Source organism: Fukomys damarensis, unplaced genomic scaffold, assembly GCF_012274545.1.
Source record: "Fukomys damarensis isolate Sample0158 unplaced genomic scaffold, DMR_v1.0_HiC HiC_scaffold_10, whole genome shotgun sequence".
Lineage (NCBI taxonomy): Eukaryota > Metazoa > Chordata > Mammalia > Rodentia > Bathyergidae > Fukomys > Fukomys damarensis.
In genome coordinates, this window is record NW_022900922.1 from 38,635,139 (window position 1) to 38,658,037 (window position 22,899).

Below are 22,899 nucleotides of genomic sequence, written 5' to 3' on the forward strand. Positions count from 1 at the left end.
AGTAAGATGAGATCCCAGTTGTTGATTCTCTCTGCTAGTTCCCGTGCTACTGAGGATTTGTTCATAAAGTCTTTTCCTATACCAATGTCTTCCAGAGTTCTGCCTAACTTACCTTCCAGCAAGTTTAATGTTTCTGTTTTAATATTTAGATCTTTAATCCATTTGGATTTTAATTTAGTGCATGGCAAAAGATAAGGGTCTAATTTTAACCTGTGGCAGGTTGACATCCAGTTTTTCCAACACCATTTATTAAAGAGGCTATCTTTCCTCCACTGAGGATGGTCAGCTCCTTTGTCAAAGATGAGGTAGCTGAGTACATCTGCATTTGTTTTTGTGTCTTCCAGTCTGTTCCACTGATCCTCAGGCCTATTTCTTTGCCAGTACCTGCATGATTTTTTCTGTATAATCTTACATAAAATTTGAAGCCATGTCTGAAATCTATCCAAATTTGGTGAAAGACATAAACCTGAGAGCATAAATTTTGTGTTTTTATCACAGTAAAAATGAGAAGTATGTGAAGTAATCCATACATAAGTTTAGTGTAGCCATATATATGTATACATATCAAAACATTATATACATGGAAAATATATATATATGTATACATGTATATATATATATATATTTGTCAGTTAAAAATTAAATATATATATAAAAAAGAAAATGAAAAGATTAAGAAAATAGTGTTTGCAAAGCATACATCTTCTAAAGGGTTAACTAAAATATATAAGAAACTCAATAGCACATAAGCAAAATGACCTGATTAAAAATTAATTAAAAGATCTGAATGGATGTTTCTCAAAAGAAAACATAAAATGGTCAACAGATATATGAAAAATTTGATCACTAATCATTTGGAAAATGAAAATTAAAGCCACAGTGGGATAATCAAAAAGATGTAAGAGTACAAGTTGATAGGGATGTGAACAGAACTCTTGCACATTGGCATTGGGAATGTAAGTTAGTAAGGCTATTATGAAAAAGAGTATAAAGCTTATTCAAAATTTTACAATAGAACTACTATATGATCCAAAAATCCCATTGCTAGACATGTATCCATGGGAAATGAAATCAATAGGTTTAAAAGGTATCAACACTACCATGTTTATAGTAGCACTCATCACAGTGGTAAGCTAGAGAAAATGAAGTGATGCCTATTGAGGGGCACAAAGTTGTAAATATGCAAATAAGGACGTCTACAGCTCTAATGTAAAACACGAAGATAAGTGTAATATTGTACTATGTGCTGGAAATTTCCTAAGATTAGATTTTAGTTGCTTTTAGTACACATTTTTAAAAAGTAACTATGTGAGATGATAAATGTTAAAATGCCTGACTATAGTAACCACTCCACTACTCATGTTAAAACATGCATGTTGCAGGGCCGGGGATTTAGCTCAGTGGTTCGGTGGCCTGCCTTGCAAGCACAAGGACCCGAGTTCAATCCCCGGTACCAAAAAAAAAAATCCCCGGAAAAAAAAAAAAAAAAAAAAAAAAAAAAAATCATGGTGCATACCTTAAACATATACAATAAAAAGTTCAATTATGAAACATTCTGTACCTTCAAAAAAGGGTTAAATCATCACATTACAGTAATACCTGCATAGCCATGTTATAGCTGCACAATTCACTCACTATAGCTATATCTTGGAAGTAGCCTGTACGTCCACCAACAGATAAATGGCTGAAGAAATTGTGTCACTTACACAATGGAGTAGACTTGAGTGATTTGTAAGAAAATGCATGCATCTTAAGACTGCAATGTTAAGCGAAATAAATCAGACACTCAAGCTTAAATTTTGCATGGTTTCTCTTATATGAGAAACCCAAATTATAAATAAAAAGCAAACTAAAAGATAGCATAAAAGGAAGAAAAGATAGCATATGAGAAGTAGGGAAATAGGTCTTTCCCAAATGGGAAAGAGATCAATAGATGGAAGGAGAAGGTAAAAAAGGGAGGGAAAGAGGGTGGAAAAATGAATTAAGATGTTTTATGCACATGTGCCAACTCCACACAAGGAACATAAACATTATGTATTGCAAACATGGACTGATAAATATCAGGTATCCTAAAATAAAACAGGATAGCACCCCAAAACTAGATCTTTAGTGTATCTGCTTCTTAACTGAAATCCTTATATTCTGTTAAAACTCAATGCAGAGTCCTTCAGTTGTTTGACGCTGTAAAAAGAATAACCTCTAGAAGTCAATCCAATACCAGCAGCTGTCTTTCACTTCTTTGGAGATGATCATTCCTGGTTGCTGATAAATTCTCATAAGGTTTCTCTTTTGAATATGCAGGTAATACAAAGCTGAAGAAATGGGTTTTGTGAAGTGTGCAACCCCAAGACCACTGCATTGAGTTCCCAAATTAGTAAGCTAATCTCTTGAGTTGATTTCAGGATAAACAGAAATGCTCCATGTTGTGTATCAGGGACTGATTCTGTGCCGAGCCTTTGGGTTTACATCAATACTTCTTTTCCACACTGAAGTACTTAACCTTTGGTTTAAAATCTTGATAGAGTCTTGTGTTGGGCTCCATCCCTACACAAACATTAGATGCTATTTCTAGAAGAAAACATATTTCCATGAAAGAAGACAGGCAGGGCCACAGGCAACACTGACTTGAGATCTGTTAGGAATTATTTCTACTCTTACATGCCTATTTAAGAGGAAATAATCAAGATTTTTTCATACTTCAGCATACAAAGCAAGCCATTTAATTGCAAGGAAAAATTTTATTATTCTATTAGTAAAGAGGGCAGAAGCAGACAGAGGAAAACCTAGTAACTTCGTAATCATGTGGAACCAGTCAGTAAATCCATGTCAAAATTCCTATAGTGCTGGTTTAAATCTAGGCTCCTTTTCACCAAAAAAAAAATGATTTTTTTCTCACTTATTTTTTTAAAAATCACTATTTTTACCTGTGGTTACAAAAACTTCCATTTGTGGTAAGAGATGCCCTATAAATAATCACTGAATAAGTGGAAGAATGAAATGAATAAGGGGCACTTTTGAAAAATATTTTAAATGCATCAAATTCCATATACCGATGAAACAGAAAATATGCGTTAGTTCAACATAAACATCTAAAATGGGCTTAAATTGTGGTTTAGATGTGTCCCCTAATGCAAGCTTTGTGTTTAACCATGTTTTAGTAACGTCCTGAACTCAGTGATACTAACTTCTTCGTGCCCCTGAAAATAGAACGTTATGAAATCTCTCACTACCGGGCCTTGCTGAGATGGGGCAGATACGATAACTTGTTTATCCCGAAATAATCCTTGTTAGAGCAAATGGTCCACTCGTCACTCAGTAACCGCACCCACTTTCCGAAAGAGTGAAAGAAAGGTGAGTCAAATAGTGGAACGGTCATTTTCCTAATGTAATTTTATGACAGATTACTTAAAGTTTAGAAAACACAAAGGAGGTGTTTTCCCACGGGCTAGTCTTCTCGCAAGCCAGCAGCGCTTGTGATTTAAGCTAGGAAAGACAGTCGCAAGCCGACCCTGCCCTTCAGGGAAGTGGCTCGTGGAGGGCACCACTGCAGCGTTTGGGGCAGGCGTCTCGAAGAACGCAGACGGCAACAGCGACCCCTCCACACCCTTCCCGGCCCCGTGGGCGCGGATCCAGTGGGTGGCTTGTCGGTCTAGGGGTGAGTCTCGCCTGGGGTGCGAGGGGTCCCGGGCTCAAATCCCGGCCCGCCTCATTTTCCCTCAAGAAGACTTCAGGAACATGAAACGTTTTCCCAGCATCCGCGCCGGGAGACGGAGATGCTGTCCAAGCCCCTGGGACCTCACGCGCAGGCCCAGCCACCCTCTGCGCCTGCGTGTGTGCTTGCGTGCTTACGTTGTCATGTGTATGCGCGCGCCCGTGCGTGCTTGTCAGAGCCTAGGCGGAGGGAGCTGAACTGCGGAACCAGGGACAGAAGTGTAATTCCCCCTTCTCGCACCAGGGTGCGCTCCCGCGCGCGTCCAGGAAGGCAAGTGAGCTCTGCTCCCCGGGTTTGAGACTCCTGCGTCTTTCCGTCCCTGCGTTTTGCCAATGCCTTGCCAGACTTATACTCGACAGAGTTCAGTGAATACTGAGTGCACCTCAAAGAAAGCAATGATGTATAAGGCTAAATTTAGCATTTTATTCCACAGAACTTTTCTTTTAATTGGTATATGCTTGCAATACATAATAGTCCATTTTGGGGTAATTGGAACGTGCATATGACACATCTTGATCATCTCGGATCCCTTTACCCGCCCCCTTGCCTCCCAGCCCCTTCCCCTTTTGCTCGTGCTAGCTAAATTCATGTGCTGCTTCAGAATCACCTGTTGTTTGCTTTTGTTCTTGCTGTCTTAGTTTTCTCGTTGCTGAGGCAAAATATCTGACACCTAAAGTTAAAGAAGGAAAGGTTTATTTAGGTCACTGTAGAGGTTTCATTCCATAGTTGGCTGGTTTCAAGGCAGGGCAACGTGGCAGAGGGGCATCACAGAAGAGAAACCATTCACAGTGAGCAAAAGGTAGCAAAGCAAGCAAGGGGCCTCAGCTTCTTTCTGTCCCTTTTTATACTCTTCTGGGATTAGAGCGGTGCCAGACTAATCAGTGGACTGGTTTAGTAATCACCCACCCTCCATCCCAGCATCACACACTATAGATTCAGCTCCTCTGAAAAAGCACCACCTGTGACTGTATGAGGCCTTGAGGGACACAGACACAGCCATAATAGTGGCCAAGGCTGAAACCTTCCTTCCCCATTTCTTTCATGCGTCAAGGTTCAGCTTGCCCTGCTCACCTTAGTATCCTGAAAGACCGTGAGGCGTTTTACCTTTCTTTATTCTGCCCAATTTTGAGGACCCACTGAGTATAAAGTTGCAAGGTGTTGGTTTAGAGATAAAACATGATGCATTGTCTATCTATATAAATATAAATTTATGATTTATTTATAATTTGATATAATTTTATAATTTGGAATAGAAGATGTCATTAAATTTGAAATGTAAAAGGAACTTCTTCCAACTTCTGTCTTTTAACGGTTTTCTCAGAATTCAGAAAATTAGTTTTATGCCATTTAGATATGAGTTAAAATAATTCTTCTTCTTCGAGGAATTTTGTCATCCCAAGAGGGATGTTATTTTGACATGTAAGTTTCTGATAGTAAATGACACAGTCAGATTATCCTAAAGTGAAGCCTAGACTCAGTAAACTGGACTTACAGTCTCAGTTTCCAGTTGCTTTAGGACCTAATCTATAACTGCTGACCAGCAATCAAAGGTCACTGAATATCTGAAGTAAATGTGAACAACAGAAATAAAAAATAAACTAGGGGGAAAAAACAAGGAAAATATTAGGTAGAGGAAAGAAAAATTCTCAAGGAAGTTAGAGACAGAGACAGAGAGGGAAAAGGAGGAAGCCAATAGGAAAATCTGCACAATGTAGGTATAAGTCAATTAGACGACATTATTGGAAAGATAAAACTGTGGAGATCATAAAGAGGTCAGTAGTTTCCTTAGGAAAAGGAGGGTTGGATGGAGAACTGAAGCACGGGAGTTTCTGGGCAATGCAAACCTTTCTGTGTGATGTGGTAGGGTGGAGACATATTATTATTCATTTCTCAAAATCCACAGAAGGTGCAACACTGTTATTAAATCCTAATGTAAAATTTGGTTAATAAATGTGTCAATATTGTTTTACCAGTTGTCACAAATGTACTGCCATAATATAACATGTAAATTATAGGGGAAGCTGTACAGAAGGACAAGGAAAAATGGGAGCATCATTTTTCTATAAACCTAAAACTGCCTAAAATAATCCATGAATTAAAATATAAAGAATATGAAATAGCAAAATTTTTAGAAAGCAGAGGAAACATCCTGGAAGTTCAAACTTCAAGTAAAAGGAGTTCCAGAAAAAGAAAAAGAACAGAGGACACAGAAGTGAGAAAATCAATGACAAACATATCAAGCTGATTTCCCAAACTAAAATAAAAAATCTATTGATGTAAAAGAGTCTTCAGCATAATAAAAATAGAAACATATTCAGGTTTATGTTTCAGACATTTCAAAGCATTAAGACTAAGAAATCACACTGAACAAGAGAAATAAACGTGAGTGGCAAATGAAGTATCATTAAATTGAAAGCAGTGCTGAAAGCTAGAACGTGGAGATTGTTCCCATAACCCTGAAGGAAATGACCAAGTCCTGAAAGAAAATATTCCCCAGTTTAGCCTTAAATACGCAGTCATTCAAGGAAGTGTCAGATAAGTATAAAAGATGTTCTCTGACACACACAAAAAAATTTAGTCTCGGGCCGGGGATTTAGCTCAGTGGTTCGGTGGCCTGCCTTGCAAGTGCAGGGACCTGCAAGGACCCAAGTTCCATCCCCGGTACCAAAAAAAAAAAATTAGTCTCATCCCCAATAGACTCTTTCAGGAAACTACTTTACACAGTGCTTCCCCAAAGTGAGCAGCCCTTTTGTGACAGGAGATTATTTGGGAAACCGCATCTGAGGCAGAGGCAGCAAAGGAATGCACAGTAGTAGGGTGGGAGAGGACAGGGTGGATGCTCGATAGCTGTGTGTAATTGCGATATAATTCCTTTTTCTTGCAGAAGTTTAATGTCATTTATGGGTGGTGAATTTTTTAAATGATTACTATATTCAGAAAACAAAAGATGAGTGAATAATATTTGCCCATTATAATTATAAAAAGTGAATTCTAATTCAATAAAAATGATGATATATTTGAAAGACAAAAAAATGATTGGAAGAATTCCTGCATGTGGAGTTGCTCAAAGTGAGAAAAGAGTGTTGGGGAAACGCCAACCCTAAAAAATAAAAAACGAACAATAAAGACATGTATTTGTTAGAATACAACTTTGTGTTTGTAACAAAGACCCCAAAAGACCAACAGCTTACAGGAGTCACATATATTATGCACCCCGGGTGACCCTCTGAGGTGTCCTTGGTGCCCAGGGTGCCGTTCCAGCCCTGCTGATCCTGTTTGTCCTTCCTGTTCTGGGGTCGCCTTTCCCTGCAGTAGAGCCAGGGGAAGAGGGAAACAGAGGGTCCTTCTTTCCCCTTAAGAGCATAACCAGGAGGCTCTCCAGACACCTTCTCTCTCCTGTCTTCATTTAGGAGTTGCCACCTGATGCCTCTTTCTGTGTGTTGCAATCTCTCCAGGCCTGGCCCTGAGCTCAGGTAACAGAAGCTACAAAAGCAAACAGTGGACAGCTGGCCCTGCCGGCCCAGCACTGGAAAACCACAGCAATACAAACCAAAGGCAAATGGCTGCCAAGGGGGAGGCAGACAAGAGAAAGAGAGCCAGTGTTTTTCTTGCGCATATTTTTGAAGTAACTGAGTGTGTGGTAACTCTGATCAAAAATATATTCTAGATATGCGTCCTCTGCCAAGGGAATAGCAGGCAAAAGATTTTTTTTTTCCCCATTCTGTGGGTTGTCTTCACTCTATAGATTGTCTCCTTTGCTGTACAAAGGCTTTTTAATTTGACGTGATCCCTTTGGTGGTTCTTTATACTATTTCCTATGCAATTGAGGTTCTGTTCAAAAAGACTTCGCTTATGCCTGTGTGTTCAAGAGTTTTACTGTTTTATCTTCCAGCAGGTTACATGCTCCCGTGTTAACATTCAGATCCTGGGTCCATTATGCACATGGCCCAGCTAACTCCCCACTAGGCATGTGGTCGTTCGGCACTGCAAACATGTACAAACAGAAAAACAAAATAAAGATTTAATTTAAAATAAGGGTTAAACTGAGAGCCAACGCCTGGGAAAATGACTCCGCTAGCGAAAGGAAGAGAGGGTCCCGTACCGGTGAGAAGAGCCGGCCTGCGGGGGAGGAGGATGTGTGCAGAGAAAACCCCCCTGGAAGAGAGCAGAGGGAGGCGAGGCCGGGCCTCTGGCTACAAATAGTGCGGCTCTCGGCTCTTCGAGGAGGGGAACAGCCATCCTTGGGAGCTGAATTCACACAAATAAGCCAGGGCTGCTGGCCCCCTCCTCTTTCTCCACAGAAGGTGCCCCTCGCACGCTTCCAGCTCCTCACCCCCTGCCTGCCTGGACTTCCCCAGGCTGCCCGCCCCCAATGGCGGCGCGAGAGCTAGAGCGCAGGCGGCCCAGCAGGGAGCCCAGTCCCCCGCCCACACAGCCCCGCAGCGCCCCAAATCCTCCCAGCCGCCGTCGGGCTGTGCGAGTGTCCTCCAGGCTGCGCACGCAGGACCCACCAATGTCTGGACGAGGTGGCCGAGTGGTTAAGGCGATGGACTGCTAATCCATTGTGCTCTGCACGCGTGGGTTCGAATCCCACCCTCGTCGGGTGGCTCTTTTTAGTAAGGACAGGGATTCGTGTGCAGCCGTACTTCATGTAACTCAAGTCCCTTGACTTACGAGATCCTGTTCTACAGGTATTACTGTGATTCGCCTGGATTTTCACCCTCTTGGTTAATTGGATGCCAGTGTCAGTGGTAAGGAAGGAGTCTCTGATCCTGTAATGAGATTCCGCCTGATGAGTTTCTTCCCAAATGAAAGCCTGGGGCGGGGTGGAGGTGGGGACCTAAGGGAGAGTACGAAGACAGAAGCTGCCGGGTGAGAAGAAAGAGAGGTGACTCACCTGAGACAGACCAGCAGAAACGCGCTCAAACTAACAGACAAACCAACACCAGACTGAAAGCCGGTTTCTCCGACTCCCAGAAACAAAGTGACAACCAAAGACTGAAGAAACCTGTAGCAGTCATAGCCACAGGCTCGGAGCGAATTTTTAAGAAACCTGGGTTGTCATTTTCAGCTGATAACCACACAAACCAAAATTCTTGCAAGTTTTTTGCAATTTGCAAACTCTTGAAAAAGTCAGGTCCTTTCCCAGGTGTTGGCCATGTTTACAAGCCCTGAAACAACTGCAGAATGAAAGTTCGCTCTGTGGAACTGTCCCTCACAAGCAGTCTTCATTTAAATGCGGTCTTTATCATCATTCCAGTACCTTCACAGTCGGCAAAACAGTGGACATAATAATCTGCTTTAGCCATTCTTCTATTTTTTGAAATTAATTCTTTTAGGAGAAGTAATGGCTTCTGACTGATTGTTGCAGAAGTAGTCAAAGACTTGAATAATTATTATAGTTTATATTTGCATAAAAATATATTATGCTATGTATTTATATGTATTTTGAGTCTTTTTAAAGTAGGATGACCAGAATTTTTTCAAATTCCATTCTCTAGTTGTCCTTGTATTTGCATAAACCTATCAATCTTTTGAATAACTTACTGCAAATATATTTTCCGGTTACTTTTTAAGGCAGTTTTTTAAATAATTCAATCGTAAAACATTTAAAATACACTGAAGCTTATTAGTATAAAACAGCCATGTAATTATCTCTGAATTTCCATTTATCACATATTTTAAAATTGTTTCACAAAACTTGTAATTTTTAAATCTTACTGTAAAACTTATGTGTGTGAAAATTAAAACGTGCAACACACACACACACACATACATATATATCTATGCCACCTCAAACAGTATCAAAACCAGCACTTGCGTGACAGGGAGGAAGACGCAGATCGCACGGGAGTCGAATAAGATGCTGCCCAGGCACCGTCCCTGCTCCTCCTCAAGGTAACTGCTCAACTGAGCCCCAGTTACTGCTGCTTTACATTTGATTGCTACATCTCAATTCTCCCTAAACCAGTACTTACTTGTATCTGAACTTCATGTAAACAGGACATATTTTTCCACTTTTCTATTAGCCGTGTTCAGTAAACTTCATCACTCTTGCTGTAGATGTAATTTATCCACTTCCGTTTCTGTGTAGTTTACCACAGTGAGGAAGGAGGTAGAACAAGGACAAGCAAAGACGTGGCGGGAGGATAACGGTGTCAAAAACTCAAAGGCAGCAGAGATCACCCTGTCCCCCGGATCCCCGCCATGTGTAGCCCAGAAGCACCAACCCTGGTCTGTGTCCAGCCTTGTTTGTGCTGTGGTTGTGGGCCCACCCGTGGGCCTTGGACGCCAGGACCCAGCCTCTAACAACCTTGTGGGGTGGGGGGGAACTCCCCTCCCAAAGGTGAGTAGTCAGGGTACCGTTGGTTCACAATTCCTGCCCAACCCCCAGCTCCAGAGCCTCCTGAAGCCCCAGCACCTAGAGATCCAGAGCTGGCCCTCCCTGGCTGATCAGGTCCCACCCTGTGAAGTGCACCTCTCCTGGACCTCCATCAACCACCATAGTGTGAATGTGCTACAACTCATTTATGCCTTGATCACATCGTCTGTGGCTGAGTAGCAAATCACCCTAAAACTTCCTGGTTTGAAATATTTACTATCACCCAACTTCTGAGAGTCAGGATTCCAGAACAGAAGTGGCTTCCTGGGCTCTGGCTCAGAGTTCCTCACAAAGCTACAGCCATGGCTTGCAAAGGGTTTCAGCCATCGCAAGGCTGGAGGAAGGAGAGGCTGGCGCTCCCGGTCCTGGACACATGGTTATGACAGGATGCTAGACTGAGGCTTGCACAATCACCAACTGCTGCTGGAGGTCACGCTCTGCCCCTTATCACTGGACCCCTCCAAAGGACAGCTGTCTCACCAAAGCAGCAAGAGCCAGGGAAGGAGCAACACAGAACTCGAAATCTATTAACCTCATTTCAGAAGGGACCTCCCATTGCTATTACTTTATTCTGTTCTACTGGAAGTGACTAAGTGGGTCCAACTCACACTCAGGAGATCACACAGGACATAAATAGCAGGAGTGCGGGTTCTGGAGCGGCTGCTGAGAAGCTGCCTCCACACTTGTTGCAATGTTGATAATTATATTTGTAGCTGTTACAAAATATGTTACTAGGAACAGTCTTGTTCATTTCTTCTGATTTTTTGTATATACAAGTTTCACAGTCATAAATTAAAGATGTTGATGGTAGCAAAAAGATGCCAACTTTTTCTAAAGCGTGCTTATTGGCTTACTTCTCCTGCTGGCCTATGTCCTCACCATCACTTAGAACCATCACTCTCTGTAGTTTTAATTGGCATTCATGTGGTGTCACATTTCTGTGATGGAAATGTCCAACAGATGCAGCAGTAGAAAGAATGGTATAAAGAATGTGTTCCTGCACACCAACAACCCACTTCAAATAGTCACCAAGATCTTACCATAAAAGGATCGCTGAGTTTATATTATTTCCTCAAATGTCTCTCCTGTATCTCTAATGGACAAGGGAATTATGAGTAATTACATTGATTATTAGCAATCCTCAGTATTGCCTGATAATCAGATTAGTTCAAGCTTCCCCAACAGTCTAAAAAAATGCATTTTACATTGACAACACCAAATGCTACCCAGGATAGAGCAACGGAAACTCTCTCTTGTTGCTGGTGGAAGGGCACTGAGGCCCAGCACTTCCAAGAAACTGGAAACAGCTGGCAATCATTGTCAGTGCTAGGACCTGGGGCGAGGGATGAAAAGCCAGGGAGAACAGGGCGCTGTCTAACCACGTACTTGTCCTATTGGTCTAGGATGCAGGCAAAATGGCCAAGATAACAGCAGTGATTCAAGTTGTTCCCTACAGGGCTGTGTATGCTGGGTGGAACCTAAGGGCGCTAGGAGTGGGCCCCATTCCAGTCTAGTTCTTTTCTTCATATTCAAAGTATTTTACATCTTTCAGATTCTTGAGACAATAAGTGAAAGAAAAGATATAAATTTGTTTGTAGGCTTTCTGAGATAAAAAAAAAAAAGAGCCATTAATTGCTATTATTTAACATGTGGCTCTCCCATTCAGAAACACACAAGAGGGTAGCAATTGCAGAACAGGGCCTGACTACTGGGCTTTAAAATCCAATAACCTTGGTACAGAACATCTATATCCACAAAATAAGCATATCCCTATAGCAAGCAGACTAGTGAAAGTGGTGAGAAAACTGTTTTGGAAACTTAGCTCTACACGTCCCTCAACTTGGTTGCTAAGGATGGTGGGGAGTGTGGAAAGGATGAAGTGCCCAGGTACCTGCTTCTCTCATACAGCGGCAGAGCAGTGAGAGTCTGGAAAACAAATGCTAAACCAGTCATTAGAAGATTCTTCGCTATAAATGTTCCATACGCTGTGAAGAATCAAATGAGGCTAAGAGAATGTGAACAGTGGGACTTAAAGATGATAGGACAGGGGAAACATCTCCATGTAGACTGAATGCATCCCATTCGTGGACTGGAGCACAAGTCACAAGGAAGGCAGATTACTCAGCCATTTCTCACTAACCTCTGCTGACAGGATTGAGAAATTACTCTTGAAAGGGCTTACAAATTGTTGAATAAAGTATTTTGGCCGTGATGTATGAGCCAGGAGAGAGACTCACAAGTTTTTGTGTCTACATAGTGTTGACATAGTTTTAAGAGATCTATAATGAAATATTGACTTCTTCAGTTTTACATAGTAAAAATATTTCCCAGCTTGTCAGTTCTGTCCCTTGTTTGCTGGTATGGTTAAACATTTTAAGATGTTTGTGCATTTTTTATATTCAGAATGAAATTCAGAAACACATATTAAAGGAAATCATTTTCTGTATTTTTTCATTCTGCAGAAGGAAGCACCAATGCAGCTGTGGTCCTTGCTCTCATTGAGTGCAGCATGTGCTTGCATTCTCACAAACCAGGTGAGAAAACAGCAGGCAGAGGAACATGTGACACTGGCCGTTTACATTAAAGAGGCAATGAGAGTCCGCGTTTGTACATTTTTCTTTTTATAAATACATTCCAGACAGGAACAGAGGAAACAAATAAGTGTGGCTTTTTCTAGTATGTCAAAGATAAACCAGCCAGGCACAAGTCAAAGCAGTGAAAATGGGCTTTATTTAACAATGGCCCTACATAACTGAGGCGTCCAAGTAGTGAATGGGGGGTAGGGAGCAGCTGGCAAGAGTCAGGGAGGTAAAAACATCACAAAAAGCAAAAGTGGAGAGAAGTGTTGGTCCTTGTGAAACTCACCTGCCCTTACCGGAATTAGGTTCCTGTCCTTCAGCAGAGACTGTGCCCACATTCAGAAGTTGATCAAAACAGAGCAGATGTTCCTGCCACAGCCTCCTCAGGCAGGCTCTTGCAGGATAGCGGGTATGCCTGGTGTGGGCCACGGCTGTCAGAAATGATGTCAGTGTTAGTTCAGGTTAGGAACTACGGAGGGCTCAGAGCCAGACTGGAGTTTCTGTCAAGTAAATTGGGAAATTGGACAGCTGGCAACCATGGAAACCATGTATATGCAACCATTAAACCCTAGCAATGAAATAAAGTCCTAACAAGAAACCGTACATAAATCAATTCAGCTTAGTTTCACAGTAACATCCAAAAAACCTGAAATACCTAGGAATCAATCTAACAAAGGAAATAAAAGACGTCTACACATTGAGAACTACAGTATTCTGAAAAAGGAAATCAAACAGGATATCAGAAAATGGAAAGATATCCCTTACTCTTGGGAAGGAAGAAACAATATAGTGAAAATTATTATAGATTTAATGTAGTTGGGGATTTAGCTCAGTGCTTCTGCTGCCTGCCTCGCAAGTGCAAGGACCTGAGTTCAATCCCCGGTACCAAAAAAAGAATCCACACAGATTTAATGTAAATTCCAAAATTATTATACAGATTTAACGTAATTCTGATCAAAATTACCCACAATGGCCACGAGGTGGCGACAATGCCATGGGGATGACTGACCATCTGGAGGGTGAGGGCCTGCAGTGGCCCTCTGGCGTCACTGGAAGGACAGGAGCAGCCTCTTCTGGGTCCCTGGATTCAGGGACTTGAATTTCCCTGAAGCGATGCTTGATTCCTCTCAATGCTCCCCTGCTAACCAAGAGAAACACGTCCATTAACCTGGGCCTTTTTGCACCTTTGCCACGGGGAAGCAAAGCGTGGTTGTGGATGGACTGAAGCCTGGTGTAGGCCGAGGCACAGGGATTACCGTACCCCAGGACCCCACCCAGGGCTCAGTCCCTCAGTCCCAGGGCTCAGCAGTCCCACATCAGCGTCCCTCGTGTCCACACCACGCCAGGCAGGGGCAGGGGCCAGCACATCATCTCCAGCAGCAAAGTTTCCACAGACACGGACGTGGTGCCACACAATAAAATTTCATACCTAAGGAAAAAATTTAATGATCACAAACATTATTCAAAACCTACCTAATTCTTAAGAAATCTCTAAGTGACTCAAATGTTTTTCTTACAATGATTTGGTCTGAGTATGAATCTCCTCAGTTCTTCACATGGTATTTGGTTGTTATTCCTCTTAAATGAATTTTTATCCATAACATTTAACCAAATCTCCAAGCAGTTATGCAGACTCAAAAAGGAACTGGGAGACTATCATGGGCATGTGCGGTAGAGTCTAACTGATCATGGGTTGCCATGGTTTTTAGATTGTTTCTTTGAGAAGTATGAGAAAGCAATGTTTTTATTTTCTAAATAGAACTATTTAGTGAAATCATTTTTCATTTAAGTTAAAAAGTTCTTAACACCTTTGAGTTTACCATTGAAATATTTAATATAAAATCTTAGTTCCAAAAAGTAAGAGAAAATGAAAAAATGGAAATAAATTGTTTGTAAATGGGGAGGGGGGAGGGGGTGAAGGGAGGGCAGGGACAAGGGGAAACAATGAGAACCAAGACCTGTCATGTGAAGGTACAGGATCCCAGTAATGAATGTAACTGTACTGTGTACCTAGATTGTACCAATAAACTCAATAAAAAGAAAAAAAAATCTTAGTTCCACCTGCAATAAAAATGTTTTGTATCTATAGACAAAATATTAAAAGATATCTCGACACTCTTCATTAGTCTGAATTAAAAAAGAGAAAAAAGAATGGGAAGGGAGTTTCCATCTACTTTCAAATTTTTTAAAAAATGCAATAGAAGAACGTAATATTGTGGGTGTTCCCTGGAACTAAGGAAGAGAGGTGACTGATTAAAAAGAAAAAGTTATAAATTAAATATCAAAGGAGAAAATACAATAATCAAGACAGTGTTCTCAAAGTCAGTTATATAAAAACATTTCACCAAGTCAACAACTTTTAAAAATTATTAAAACTTTATTTGTGGCCAGGTGTGGTAGTGCATACTTGGAATCCCAGCACTACAGGACATGGAGGCAGGAGGATCACAAATTTGAGCCCAGCCTGGGCAATTTTGGGAGATCCTGTCTCAAAATAAAAAAAAGGGCCCTAGTGTGAAGGCCCTGGATTCAATCCTCAGTATGAGGGGTGGGGTTTAACAGATTTGTAAATTTATATAATTTGCCTCAATGAGTGTAGTTAAAATTATATTTGAGGCCAATCTCCCTAATGAACACAGATGCAAAAATCCTCAATAAGATACTGGCAAACAATGTAGCAAATCATCAAGAAGACTTTATACTGTGACCAAGCAGGAGTCATCCCAGGGATGCAGGCATGGTTCAGCATACACGAATCAATAAATGCAATACACTATATTAACAGAGCCAAGGACAAAAAGCATATGATCATCTCAACAGATGGAGAAAAGGCATCTGACAAAGTCCAACACACACTCATGATAAAAACCCTACTGAAAATTGAAATAGTCTATCTCAATCTGACAAAAGCCATCTGTGACAAACCAACAGCCAATACATACTAAATGGACAAAAACTGAAAGCTTTCACTTTAAAATCAAGAACAAGACAAAGATGTCCACAGTCACCACTCTTATTCTATAGTTCTAGAAACATTAGCCAGAACAATTAGACAACAGAAGAAATAAAAAGAGTAAGATTAGGAAAGGAAGAAGTTAAATTATCATTATTTTCAAACGAATGACATGATACTCTACATAGAAGACCTCAAAAACTCCACCAAAATACTTCTAGACCTAATAACCAAATTCAATAGTGCAGCTAGATACAAAGTCAACACTCAAAAATCGACAGCCTTCCTATACACAAAAAACAAACTGAGAGAGAAATTATGGAAACACCTTTCACAATGGCATCCAAAAAAACTGAAATACCTAGGAATCAATCTAACAAAGGAAGTAAAAGACATCTACACATTGAGAACTACAGTGCTGTGGAAAAGGAGATCAAAGAGGGTATCAGAAAATGGAAAGATATCCCTTGCTCTTGGGAAGGAAGAACCAATATAGTGAAAGTTATTATACAGATGTAATGTAAATTCCAAAATTATTATACAGATTTAATGTAATTCTAATCAAAATCCCAATTGCATATCTCTCAGAATTAGAAAAAACAATCCAAAAATTCATTTGGAACCAGAAGAGACCTAGAGTAGTAAAGGCAATTCTGGGTAACAAAGGCAAGGCAGGGGGCATCACAATCCCTGACATGAAATTGCACTACAGAGCTACAGTGATTTAAATAATATATGTATGTATGTGTATATATATAAATTATATCTGAGGACCAATGGAACAGATTATAAGATGTAGAAGCAACTCAAGACACACTCAGCCACCTTATCTTTGACAAAAGAGCCAAACACCTTCACTGGAAAAAAGACAGCCTATTTAATAAATGGTGCTGGAAAAACTGGCTTTCTACATGCCAAAGATTGAAACTAGACCCATATCTTTCACCATGCACTAAACTAAAATCAAAAAGATCTAAATATTAAAACAGAAACACTAAATCTGCTAGAAGATAGAATAGATAGAACTCTCAAAGATATTGGTGTGTAGGCAAGACTTCATGAAGAAAACCCCGGTTGACAAAAACTATCACAGACATCAACAACTGGGATCTCATTGTATTAAAAAGCTTTTGCACACCAAAAGAAACCACGAAACAACCCACAGTGTGGGCCAAATTTTTTGCCAGCTGTTCCTCAGACAAAGGACTACTATCTATAATATATGAAGAATTCAAAAAAAATCAGACACCCCAAATTTAAAGAACCAATCCAAAAATGGACATCTGAAATAAATAAGACACTTGTCAAAAGACGTAAAACCAGCAAATACATATTTGAAAGCATGTTCAACATCACTGGTCATTCAAGAGATGCAAATGAAAACAATGTTGAGATTCCATCTTACTCCATGAAGAATGCCTGCTATCAATACATCAATGAGTAACAGATGCTGGTGAGGCTGTGGGGACAAAGGAAGCCTTTTCCACTATCAGTGGGAGTGTAGAGTGGTACAGTTGGAAATTCCTCAAAAACCTAAAATTAGAAGATCCATTCAACCCAGCTATTCCACTTACTGGTATCTTTCTAAAAAAAATTAAAAGCATTATTCCCCCAAAATATATGCACACCCATGTTTATAACAGTTTGCAACAGCTAAATCTTGGAAACCCAAATGCCCAATCAGGTGACAAATGGATAAAGAAAATGTGGATTTTTAAATATATAATGGAGTACTACTCTTAAAAAGAAGCAAGAGCTTGAGAAATTTCTAGATAAATGGATGGATCTTGAGACCATACTCAAGTGCAATAAATTGAACATACATGTTTTAAATACCGAACTGTTTCTCTGGTGTGAGAAACCAAAAGTAGAAACAAGGACTACAATGTATAACAGATATTGGAGAATGGGAAGAAAATGTTCAAATGAGAAGGGGAGGAGGGTAGGGATAGGTCAGAAGGGACAAGAAAAAAAGTGAAACTAGAAGGAAAAAATGGAAACAAAGCTTTTGTAAATAAGGAGGAGAACAGAAGTCAGAGGGAGGGGATGGGAAAAAAGAAGCATGTACAGGTACACCTTCCCTGTGATGAATGTTTACATTAGGTGTATTTAAAATGTATCAAATATTTTGCCTCAAAATAATTATATGTGAAATTATATCCGAAATTGTATTTCTGAGACAATTTAGCTAGCCAGCTTTCCATGTGTCATTTTGACAGCATTTTTAGAAACATTCAAATTATCTGCAGCAGCACTCTGCCTATCCTTCAAAGAGGGACAGACCAATACAAACCAGGGGAGAGGATGAGGGAAAAAAAAAAGAAAACTAAGAATGAAGGAATCCAGACTCCTTTAAGTCAAGATTTCCCACAGCTCTCTTAAGCCAGCTAATGAATAAAATTAAAAGTGCTTTAACTTAACATAAAAATAAATCATTTGGGTAAATCAGTAAAATTCAATAAACATCTTGTCACACTGAAAGTATTCCTCCTTTTCTAAAACTAAAAACATCAGAGAAAGCCCTAAGGTGCAAGAGGAAGAAGCAGACATTTTCGAGTTGGTTAATAACTGGTTATTAACAGATGTAACAGCCACTGCATCCTGGCAATGGGAGAAACTGTGCCCATTCTTGGTATCTACCTACTCAGCACACATACAACACCCAGGGAACAGCACTCCTGGATCCTAGATGCCACCTTGGCTGAGTTCTCCAAAACCAGAAGACATCTGCTTATGAAGGATGTGATACAAAGCCGATAAGGAAGCTGGGAGTAAAGCTTGCCTCAAATCCACCCTCAGCACGCAAATTAAAAAGAGAAAAACATTACTGAGTTCCCTGGTCATGTGTGCCCTCACCTTTTCTCTACAATGTGTAGAAATGGGTCAAAAGATGGAAAATGTGATAATATAAATTATTTAATCATCACATAGATGGTCTTGTTAGCTACAGCACAAGAGAAAGTGAAGCACATTTAAATCTAGAATAAATGTTTGTCCCAGTGAAAAGAAATACCTGCCTCATCACTGACAAAATACTAGAAAGAACATAAGAGTATTTGCTCTGGCCTTTGGAACACTTGGTATGAGTGTCCCAGTCAGCCTTAACGAGCTGGCTTTACCTCAGACCTCGAGGACCTCCACCATCGCCACCTGGTCGTTCTGCTTACAAACTGCTCAGACAGGAAGTGGGGGTGAGGGGAGAGACTGCCATCCACAGGGCTGTGGTTATACCTGGTCATTGAGTGGACTTCTTGGTTGGCACTCATGGGATACTGTACTGATCCTCTGATTCTAGGAAATTCATCCACATTGGGGAAAATACAGAGGGATTTCTTCCCCAAAACTTGTCCTCAAACCTCCACTGTGGCCTACTTCAAATCCCTGTCCATCCAGATGAACCACTAGCCATGCATGTGAGTCAGCGAGGCCAGAATCTTACATCAATCTCCTTCCAGGAAAAGAAAAGAGATACAGTGCTCCAAATTTTGCCTGGGGCAGGGATCCTCTTCCTACTCAATATGCCAACTGTGTCTACTTTTGCTGTTACTACTGGCAGCAGAAGCAATAGCACCCAGTTGTTGAATGCTCACTGTATGCAGGTCATTTTTCTAAGTATATTAAAAATATTAACTTATGAGGCAGTACTACATCCCCATTTTTCATAGGGGACAGGAATAAAGCCAAGTTTCCAACTTGGATAGTATCACTCAGTAATTCACCGAAAATTCCTCATGTAATTTAATTACAATGTTCAATAGAAATACTGGAATGTGGGCCCCTCACTTGCTCTAGCAATTATTTTCTCCTCCAGTACCTGCTCAGGCTGGGTTTTCCTTTGATGAACAAGTGCTGCTATCTACATACTTCACAAGGTTGTAGATCTAGTAACCTAACAAGTTGCAACCAACAGTGGGAAGGATGGACCTGCTCTTCTGCCTTCCTAGTGTCCAGTGTCTGGTACAATTTCTATAATAAATGACTACAGGTGCATTTTAAGATCTCGAAGAACCCTGGAAGTTTAATATTAAACTTTAAAATACCTCCATGTGCAGAATGTAAATAATGCAGACTCTAAACAGGGTTACATATCTAAAATTGGAGAACAATATCAGGAAAAATGACACTCCAAAATTAAACAAATTAATGGATAGCTTAACGATATATTATATATATATATATATGTGTGTGTGTGTGTGTGTGTGTTCAACATGCTATCAAAATTTGACAAAATTTGAGGAAAAGTGTACTATTAAGCTAACTTTAACATATCAAAGATAAAGGTTTGACTGAAGGACAGCTGCATGGTATCTAGGACCACTGACTTTCAGTGGACATTGTGAATATATCTCTGTCCACCCAGGGTATCAGGTGTCTTATTACAATAAACATTGCAGATTCAGTTGTTTTAATATGTACATAGGAGAAAAGGACATACTATCATTTGGAAAAGCTTAGGGGGAAAAGGTTCCTTAAAAACAGTTGTTCCTATTTCATTGAGGACTATGCCTTATACAGGCCTCATTTTGGCTTATAATCAGTGGGGAAGACTTACAGTATTATGAATGAAAAAATACTCCCATGTTTTGTGATACCTACCTCACTACCTCTCTATAAAAAGTGTATCACCATGTTCATTCTTTTAAAGAAGGGCTATGATTATTTCTTTGAAGGAATTCTTTTAGGGATGATTAGCAGAGTTGAAACGCAATTTAGTTTTTTAAGCGAAGGATTAAACTCCCTCTTGTGTGTGTGCGAGCCCGCGTGTGTCAGAGACTGAATTCTCATGCTGTACCACTCGATGGGCTGCACCCCAAATTCCACTATCCTCATCCTTGAGGAGACTCTACCAAATAACCCGAAAGGCCAATGTCTGATTTACTTACCTCCTAGGCGGTTTATTCTAAGGAACAGAATCAGCCGGGTTCTTTTTTAAAAATTGAGCCTTTATAAAATTCTTATCTGTGGCTGGAATTGCACACCTGAATCCCTCCGTTTCCCCCAAAGTCTGCTTCTTATTCAGATACTTTACCCTGTAAGACAGAGAAGCACCCAAACAAGCATTTAGCTTGAAAATGATCATCTGATTATCTGGAATAATGGAAATCATCAGAGGCTCAGAGACATAAAAGTAAATGATGACCTTTATGCTGTATATTCACAAGTTTCAGTTACACCATTAGTGTGGAATGTCAACTGCAGTAAGAGGAAAAACGTTTTACCTTTTGCGCTCCCTTGCTCATTTTCATGTCTTTTGCGCACTTTTTCTACAGGTAAATACCTACAACAAAGGGTGGAGCTGTTCAACTGGATGTACGCAAGAAAATGCAGCTGAACAGGCGGAGTCGGATTCCAAAAGCTGGACCAGCTGTTGGAGAAGCCCAAAGCAGGCGGATATGTCAGAGCCAGTAAGATGGACTACATGAGCTCTGAAAAAGTGCTAAAACCACAGTAAATTTAAGAAAATACTTGTTTAGATAGTATTACTGTACTATATACTTACTTCTACTAGGCAGATTTCCCTTTTAAACCAAAACCAGTCATGGAAACTTCCAAACATTTCGACCTTTTTTCTTCCCCTGAAAACAGGTACAATTTTGTTGTGTTTGTTTTGTTTTTTGAGAAAGGGTCTCACTATGTAGTTGAGACTACCCTGGAACTCACTGTGTAGCCCAGGCTGGTCTCGAACTCACAACGACCCTCCTGCCTCAGCCTCCCGAGTGCCTGGGATTACAGGCCTGTGCCACCACACCCGGCTACAACTTTGAAGCTGTAATCTAGAAAGATTTTGAGGGTGACTGGTTCTCATTTAAACGACCTAAATGATGCAGAATTCGTTTTCCTTCAGATTTCAAACAATCAACAACTTAAAATGCCAACAAAGGCAGCTGTCAGAGGCCGATTTCGCTGCGGAGTCTGGAGCCCCCAGCCGCCCCGCCCTGCACCCCAGAAGCACGCCTGGGACCCCGGCAGGAAAAAAGAGCTGTTCTTCCCCGACCGAAAACGGAGCCCTTCCCACTCCGGCCTAACTTGAAGCGAGAGGTAATCTCACCTTAGAAGTAAAGTGAACTGAAGGGCAAGAACGAGATCCAACTCACAACCTTTTCCTAAGACATTGCACGTAGAGCTGGGTGGGCGGGACCTGTGGCTACTTCCGAGTTGAAGCGGCCAATCAAGGACCGAACGGAAGATCCTCCCAGAGAACCCCGACCGCCAATCATACCACGCAGAAGAGTCACCGGGAAATTCAAATTTCCCGCTTAAAGCAGACCGCTAAGCGAGGAAACCTCAGCTACATACAAACCTGCCAAAACTCCAGAAAATGAACTTTAGCCTACTTTCGGCCCCGTTACTTACGGACTTGGTACTGGACTGCTCCTGTGTAAGAACACTACAAGACCAAAGATCGGGACAAAAGCAAATGGCAGCTCTCTCGTGAGAAGGTGGTGGCTCTGAAAAGAGCCTTTGTGGGTAGATGAGACCTTCACTCGCCAGCCAGCTCACTTGGCGCTGGTGTACTTGGTGACCGCCTTGGTGCCCTCCGACACGGCGTGCTTGGCCAGCTCGCCGGGCAGCAGCAGCCGCACGGCCGTCTGGATCTCCCGCGACGTGATGGTCGAGCGCTTGTTGTAATGCGCCAGGCGCGACGCCTCGCCGGCGATGCGCTCGAAGATGTCGTTCACGAACGAGTTCATGATGCCCATGGCCTTGGACGAGATGCCCGTGTCCGGGTGCACCTGCTTGAGCACCTTGTACACGTAGACCGAGTAGCTCTCCTTGCGGCTGCGCTTGCGCTTCTTGCCGTCCTTCTTCTGCGCCTTGGTCACCGCCTTCTTCGAGCCCTTCTTCGGGGCCGGGGCGGACTTGGCTGGCTCGGGCATCTCAAAACGAGAGCGAGAGAAGTTGGGGGGAAGCAACCGGCGCTGCGTTATCTAGAGGGAGTTATGCAAATGAGGCGCGGAGAATGTCCCCGGCGATTGGTGCTCGCGCTTCTGTGATGTCACAGCCAGGCTCGCCAGACGCGCAGACGCCCACTGGTCTAAATGAACATGAAAAGTGACCAATCGCAGGGCTGCCTTTTCGCGCCCCCGAGGACGCTATAAAGGGCGCTTCTGTCACTTTCGGACCACTGTTGGGTGAGTACTGCTCGAGTTCTCGCGATGTCTGGACGCGGCAAGCAGGGCGGCAAGGCTCGCGCCAAGGCCAAGACGCGCTCCTCCCGCGCCGGGCTGCAGTTCCCGGTGGGGCGCGTGCACCGCCTGCTGCGCAAGGGCAA

At 41.6% G+C, this 22,899-nt stretch overlaps 2 protein-coding genes, 1 long non-coding RNA gene and 1 other non-coding gene across 12 annotated transcripts in view; 2 read left to right on the forward strand and 2 right to left on the reverse strand.

Moving 5' to 3' along the window:
* Positions 1-8,232: 8,232 nt before the first annotated feature.
* Positions 8,233-8,314, forward strand: Trnas-gcu. The gene has a single exon. It is a non-coding gene; the product is annotated as a tRNA-Ser (tRNA).
* A 4,425-nt stretch (positions 8,315-12,739) lies between these two features.
* Positions 12,740-21,767, reverse strand: LOC104861350. 7 transcript variants are annotated; one of them, XR_779983.3, is made up of 7 exons: positions 21,676-21,767; positions 21,127-21,202; positions 20,846-20,991; positions 20,510-20,656; positions 13,935-14,102; positions 13,683-13,811; positions 12,742-13,104 (listed from the first exon to the last, which is right to left on the reverse strand). It is a non-coding gene; the product is annotated as an uncharacterized LOC104861350 (long non-coding RNA). The 7 variants fall into 7 exon arrangements; XR_779987.3 differs by having other exon boundaries at positions 12,740-13,104; positions 13,642-14,102; XR_002025296.2 differs by having other exon boundaries at positions 12,740-13,104; positions 13,638-14,102.
* A 306-nt stretch (positions 21,768-22,073) lies between these two features.
* LOC104861347 (histone H2B type 1-K) lies at positions 22,074-22,551 on the reverse strand. The gene has a single exon (XM_010622723.2). It carries the CDS (start codon positions 22,502-22,504, stop codon positions 22,124-22,126), a length of 381 nt encoding a protein of 126 aa, XP_010621025.1. The 5' UTR covers positions 22,505-22,551; the 3' UTR covers positions 22,074-22,123.
* A 160-nt stretch (positions 22,552-22,711) lies between these two features.
* LOC104861348 (histone H2A type 1) overlaps positions 22,712-22,899 on the forward strand; it is a 3,261-nt gene continuing 3,073 nt past the window's right edge. For 2 of the 3 annotated variants that reach the window (XM_010622725.2, XM_033761954.1), the window contains exon 1: positions 22,712-22,899. This exon is cut by the window's right edge and continues 348 nt beyond it. In XM_010622725.2, the coding sequence (XP_010621027.2) occupies positions 22,784-22,899 (116 nt within the window). In that variant the 5' untranslated portion in view covers positions 22,712-22,783. The other variant, XM_010622726.2, reaches the window with a different exon arrangement.

Bases quoted from the DNA above. Each gene is read 5' to 3' on its own strand.
- LOC104861347 (XM_010622723.2), bottom strand. From the start codon at position 22,504: ATGCCCGAGCCAGCCAAGTCCGCCCCGGCCCCGAAGAAGGGCTCGAAG.